Source organism: Sinocyclocheilus rhinocerous, unplaced genomic scaffold (assembly GCF_001515625.1).
Source record: "Sinocyclocheilus rhinocerous isolate Xijiao unplaced genomic scaffold, SAMN03320098_v1.1 scaffold273, whole genome shotgun sequence".
NCBI lineage: Eukaryota > Metazoa > Chordata > Actinopteri > Cypriniformes > Cyprinidae > Sinocyclocheilus > Sinocyclocheilus rhinocerous.
In genome coordinates this window covers 1,148,150-1,154,061 of record NW_015656360.1, presented here as the reverse complement: position 1 = coordinate 1,154,061, position 5,912 = coordinate 1,148,150, and the positions used below count along the sequence as shown (strand labels likewise).

General features: G+C 38.2%; 1 protein-coding gene across 1 annotated transcript in view; it reads left to right on the top strand.

The window, feature by feature from the left end:
• LOC107720081 (SRC kinase signaling inhibitor 1-like) overlaps nt 1–5,912 on the top strand; it is a 136,643-nt gene that overhangs the window by 35,846 nt on the left and 94,885 nt on the right. The window contains exon 2 of the mRNA XM_016527687.1: nt 424–507. Within this exon, the coding sequence (XP_016383173.1) occupies nt 424–507 (84 nt within the window). The remainder of the gene's footprint in view (nt 1–423; nt 508–5,912) is intronic.

Sequence of the window (5,912 nt, the reverse complement as noted above, 5' to 3'; positions counted from 1 at the left end):
GGGGGGGGGGGGAAGCTAGTTTTATTAACAGCCAGCTCTGAGACATAAAGTGCCAACAGATGAAGTTGTCTGTCATGTATGAGGTCATACTGTAGTATAGAGATGAGGAAGAGAGCAAAGTTACTCATGTAGTCTGTGTGCTTGCAGGATGATGTTTAATATTGAGTGACAGAGGGAAGGAAACATCCAGTACCAGCTGCATATTTAAACACTCATGGATTTGCTTGACTCTTTCTCAAACACACATTCACACAGCTGCATCTAATCTGTAAATGTTTCCTGGCACAAAAATGTCATATATATGTACAGTATGTGTGCACGAGTTTGTTGTGTCACTCTGAAAGCGTGAAAGTGTGTGTTTGCACTGAAATGGTAATCGGCTGGTCTCCCTCTGACACTTGTCTCCCTCCCTCTGTTCTTCAGCCATCACTGCTGGAAAGAGAGATAGAGAGAGAGGGCACACGGCAGCGCGACCAGAATACAGAGCAGGCCGAGATGATGTGGAAGGTGTGTGGGGGCAGAGGGGGTTATGGGTAGGGCTGAGGTGATGCACTCATGACACCTCACTAACAATCCTCAAACCTTCTTTCATGAGAAAATCTTTGTGTTTCTCTTTTCTATCCCAACAATATGCAACATATAGTGAATTGTACTTTCATGTGTTATATTTTGGTTACACTTGATTTTAATAGTTCACTTTAGACATTCTACTAACTATAAATAACTTTGCAACTACATGTCAACTAACTCTCATTAATTTGCAACTACATGTCAACTAACTCTCATTAGACTATTAGTAGACTGCTAGGTTAGGGTTAGGGTTAGTAGAATAAGTTGATGTACTTGCAAAGTTAGTTATAATCAGTAGAATGTCTGTTGGGGACCATCCAAATGAAGTGTTAGCAGATATTAAGCAAACGGTCTACTAATACTCTAATGACTGGTAGTTGACATGTAGTTGAAAAGTTGGTTATAGGCTCATTCCGTGTTAACTCAACCAGAGGTTTCTGGCTAAAAAGTTTGATTTTGAGAAATGTTTATTCTTGAGTTAAAGGCATGCAAATTTCGTTAAAAAAAGTGCTTTTCCCCCATTTTTGAAATGTCACCATAATGCAACAGATCTTACTAATAGACCTACCAATCACTGTGTAAAAATAACAATGATGCCACCATCATTCTAAAGTCATTTTTACCCCCTTTAATTTGGCTTCAAAAATTTTATTTTTTGAAAATTGTATTCTGACCCCCTCTATAAAATAGTGGATTACTTAGTAAATATACATTCATGACATTTAATATTTTGGCTTTATTCACTATTTATGTTTGTCTTTCTTAAGAAAAGTATTAACAAAATAAAAATTTTGAGCCAGGCAAGTATCTGAAATTTGGTTGTTTTAACACAATATGAGCTTATAGTTACTAGAATGTCTAAAGTGGACTATCAAAACAAAGTGTTAACTATATATTTTTAAAAAGCTTGTTGAAATCCTTAAGATATTCTTGTGTAGATGTTACATTTTTTCATCTCTGCCACCCACTCTGTCTGCTCAATCATTTAAGTGAATTGTGTGTGTCTGAGACACTGTTTGTTTGTGAGGTCATTTTGTTGTCTGTAATTACCAAGTCTTTTAGCTCAGTAATAAGAACACCAGGGTTTTGTTTACAAGCAAAGCTGCAGGGGTGCAGTGCAGTGAATGACTGAAAACAAAATATGTGATGCACATTTGTAGTGGCTTAATGTTACATGTAAATTTGGAGCAAGTGGTAGTGAGCTAATGTTTGGCTTTAGCGTCCGATGCATTATGGTAATGTGCCGTTAAATGGCTTATGCTCTCTATGGATTTGTGATGTGAGGATGAAGAAAGGTGGAAACAAAAAAGGAAAAGCTGGCAGCCTGATGAGGAGTGAAATGATGGAAAGGGAATGAGTTGCTTTCATGCCTTTGAGTGAGTTAAACTGCCTGTTGTTTGACCTTCGTCAAGATCAAAATCACAAGGAGTGCAACACGGATTGATGCCAGAACACACACACACACACACACACAAATCAATTAAATTAAGCTACATTAGATGGCTTCTAAATGTAGTTATTGCATTGTCCATCCATTTTCTTCTCCGATTTCATTGTATTTCCTTCTTTGTGGTGTGTATTTGTGAGTATGCATGGAGTAAGACCCAATAAGGACTAGACTAGTTTTCCCAGCGGAAGTCAGGTAAATTCATGTTTCAGAAATGTACTTTGTGTATATTTTAGTCCGGTTCGCATCAAACACGTCTGTGTTTTTCTCGCACAACCTTGAAAAAAAAAATACAGAGAAAATTACCTGCCGTTTTTTGAGTGACTCAAGTGTTCTCTGAGAATTTTAATCCTGTTCTGATAGGATAGTCTGTGATTGCGGTATATTATTATTATTTTTTACTCTTCTCCTTTTTTATTTTGACCTTTGTTGAGTACTGTAGCTAAAGTTATATTTCTTGTTTCACTGTCTGGTGCGGCTCCATTATGGATTTAGTGGAATAATAGTATCTCATCTGATGTAAAAGGAATAAGCAGTGTTGTAGTCAAGACCAGCTCATTTAAGTCCAAGTCAAACCTGAGAACTGGGTAGGCTGAGTCTGAAGGTGCATTCCTGTTGACCATAAGCGTGCTGTGAAGTGGACTTCACAAGGTATTTTGTCATATTAAGTGAGATTCCAATCCAAAGGGAACATTTATGTTCAGTCCGAAGGGCATTGACATTGGGAATAAGGGAACATCAATACATTGCTTAACAGGAAGTTGAGAGGGAAATTTACCCCCCAGTCAATATGCATCACTTCAGTACTTAAGAAGTTTGAATAAAATAAATGCACTGAATGAGTTGATGGCAATGCATCAGCATTTTTGTTTAATTAGTCCCAGGTGTGGTTTGTATGCAGATGTTTGTGTGCATAAAGTGCACATGATGCGACAGTTACAATGCAGCTATCATGATTATAGTTAAATAAGATAAAATACACAGCTGATAGAACCAAATTATGTTTATTTTCATATTAAACATCAACAACAGGCATTTGTAACTCAGTTTAGCGCTTTCAAAGTACAATTTATTTATGACCTTGTATGACGCTCATCCTGACGACAGAAACTCCCAACTTCTGAGATCCTAATCTGGTCCAAAACTGTGCATAAAATCACAGGTGGCTTTGGCCTATATTAATAATTGTAACTCAGATGTCGTTTAGAAAACAAATCTCACTTGTTCATGCATGCACAGATGTGTAACCATAAATAATAACAGCCTCATTTGGCCAGGCAGATGCCGTTGTCATGGAAACATTTGAAAGAAACCTCCTTCACTTTTATTCCCGCTCTTATGTGTTCATCTTTTCATCTTCCATCACCACATCTTTTGCGAGGCGGAAGATGTTTTAGAAAGCACCCGTGGTAGATAGCAGATGACACAAACCATCTGTTGCCCCCTGCTGTGTGGACTGGATGTGATGTCATCACAGTTGGACAGGTATCAAAGTGGTGTCTTTTCTACTGGCTGGCATCTGCCTGGGCAAGATGCTCTGGGTGTATTTCAGTGAACTTTCTAGAACTTTGCAAAGAGTTGCCTTCCTCTTTTTTTTTTTGGCCATCCTGAAACGCCATCAATAACTGTTCACAGCTCTTGTCTCTCAGAGTTCCACTTAGATGACAAAAACTGTGGCATTTCCTTCACTCTATCTTTCTCTCTGTCATTCACACACACACACACTCTCTCTCTCTCTCTCTCTCCATGTCCGCTGTTACTTAGGGTTTCTGAACCAATGAGAGTGAAGGGTAGAAGAAACAAAGGAAGGTCATGCATATAGGAACTGATTAAGAGCTTTTAGCTTAATGGAGTCACCTTACATAAACATATGCTTTTTACACAACCTAACACTGAATAACAACAACTCATAAGTCACCTAAACACTGCATAAACACTCAATGAAATGTCACTGTGCTTAACCTAAACATCGTTTGAGCACAAAACCGACGTTCCCTCCATAATGACAATAGCTCCTAATTAATTCATGCATGCATGACCTGCATTGAACCAAAACACAGTCTGTTAACATAACCATTACTTGTACAGAACCTAAACACATTTTGAACGCTAATTTAAATGCCACTGCACTGAACATAAACATCGTTTGAACACTAACATAAAAGCCACCTCACTGAACCTAAACACATTCTGAACGCTAGCGTAAACGTCACTGCACTGAACCTAAACACATTCTGAACGCTAACGTAAACGTCACTGCACTGAACCTAAACACATTCTGAACGCTAACGTAAACGTCACTGCACTGAACCTAAACACATTCTGAATGCTAATGTAAATGTCACTGCACTGAACCTAAACACATTCTGAAGGCTAACATAAACGTCACTGCACTGAACCTAAACACATTCTGAATGCTAATGTAAATGTCACTGCACTGAACCTAAACACATTCTGAAGGCTAACATAAACGTCACTGCACTGAACCTAAACACATTCTGAATGCTAATGTAAATGTCACTGCATGAAACCTAAACGTCATTTGAATGCTAACGTAACCAGCACTGCTCTGAACCTAAACAGTCTGAATGCTAATGTAAATGTCATGGCTCTTAACTTGAACACTGTTTGAGCGCTAACCTAAACATCAATGCACTGCAATCTAAATGTTACCTAAGTGCTATCCTAACATCACTGCAGTAAGCTCAAACTTAAACACGTAACCTTTTAAAAATATTCAGCCCATTTTCACTGTCAAAGAACTTTGCTCAGAATCATTGGTAACCACTTGCATAATTTTGAAAATAACACAGTAGTAATACCAAACAATTGCATTATGCTGTTGGGGTTTAATGCTCTGTGAATAATGCAAGATCTAATTGAGGCAGTGGTATTCACAGTGCCCTGTGTTTGTGTGTGTGTGTGTGTATGTGTAACTGATATGGAGAATGAGAATGAATTCCTTCGGGACACCAATACCACTGTACCTATTTGTGTCTGAAATTTCCTCTCCTCCCCACTCATCCTACCCCTCCTGTCCTGCAAGATCTGACTTTTACATGCACTGCATATGAAACAGTATTGATTTAGCTCTCTTTCTCTCCTCTTTCCTTTCTGCTTCTCTCTGTTTGACACGTGAATTGCTGTGATATTGCTATCTCTCTTTCCTCTCTCCCTCTGGATTATTCCTTCCATCTCTTGTTCAGTGTGCATAAAGGCTATTGACAGCCAATGTCCGCCCACTCTTCAACATGGAGCCCTGAGCCACAGATCCTGCATCATGGCTGTGAGCTATGCTCCATCAACTCAACCTTCAGTGTACACAGTGCTCTAGTGAACAAGGCCTGCCATTTCTATGCTGTGAATGTGTTTTGTAAAGTTATCATTGCTTTACATGTTTTACACCTGTGAAGCTGATGAGAGTGTTTAAAGGTGTGTAATTTTCTGTGCCACTAGCATCACCAAATGGATGTGCAAATATAATGACAATGTTTTAGTGCAATGTCTTCTTGCCTTGTCAATGCTTTTTAGTGAGTTGTCTTTGCGTTTTTAGCTTAAATATAAGGTACAGTCAAACCAAAAATTATTCAGACACCAGATATAATTGTTTATATTTTTTTACTAGTGGGTGCGGGACACTATAGTTCAGGATAGTTGAGGATAGCAAAATAAAGTAAACTGTGACATATTATACCCAAAAATTCTTCATACAGTGGACTACCAGTAAAATGTATAAAAATTTGGGACCAAAAATTATTCAGACACTTTGACCTGGCCATGTTTTGCGTAAGTGTTATCTGACATTATCAAGATGAATTTGTTCTGACACAGTTTAACTCTTGAGTTCTTGTCATATTTTATTACCATTTTCTAAACTATAGCGAATAAACTGTGA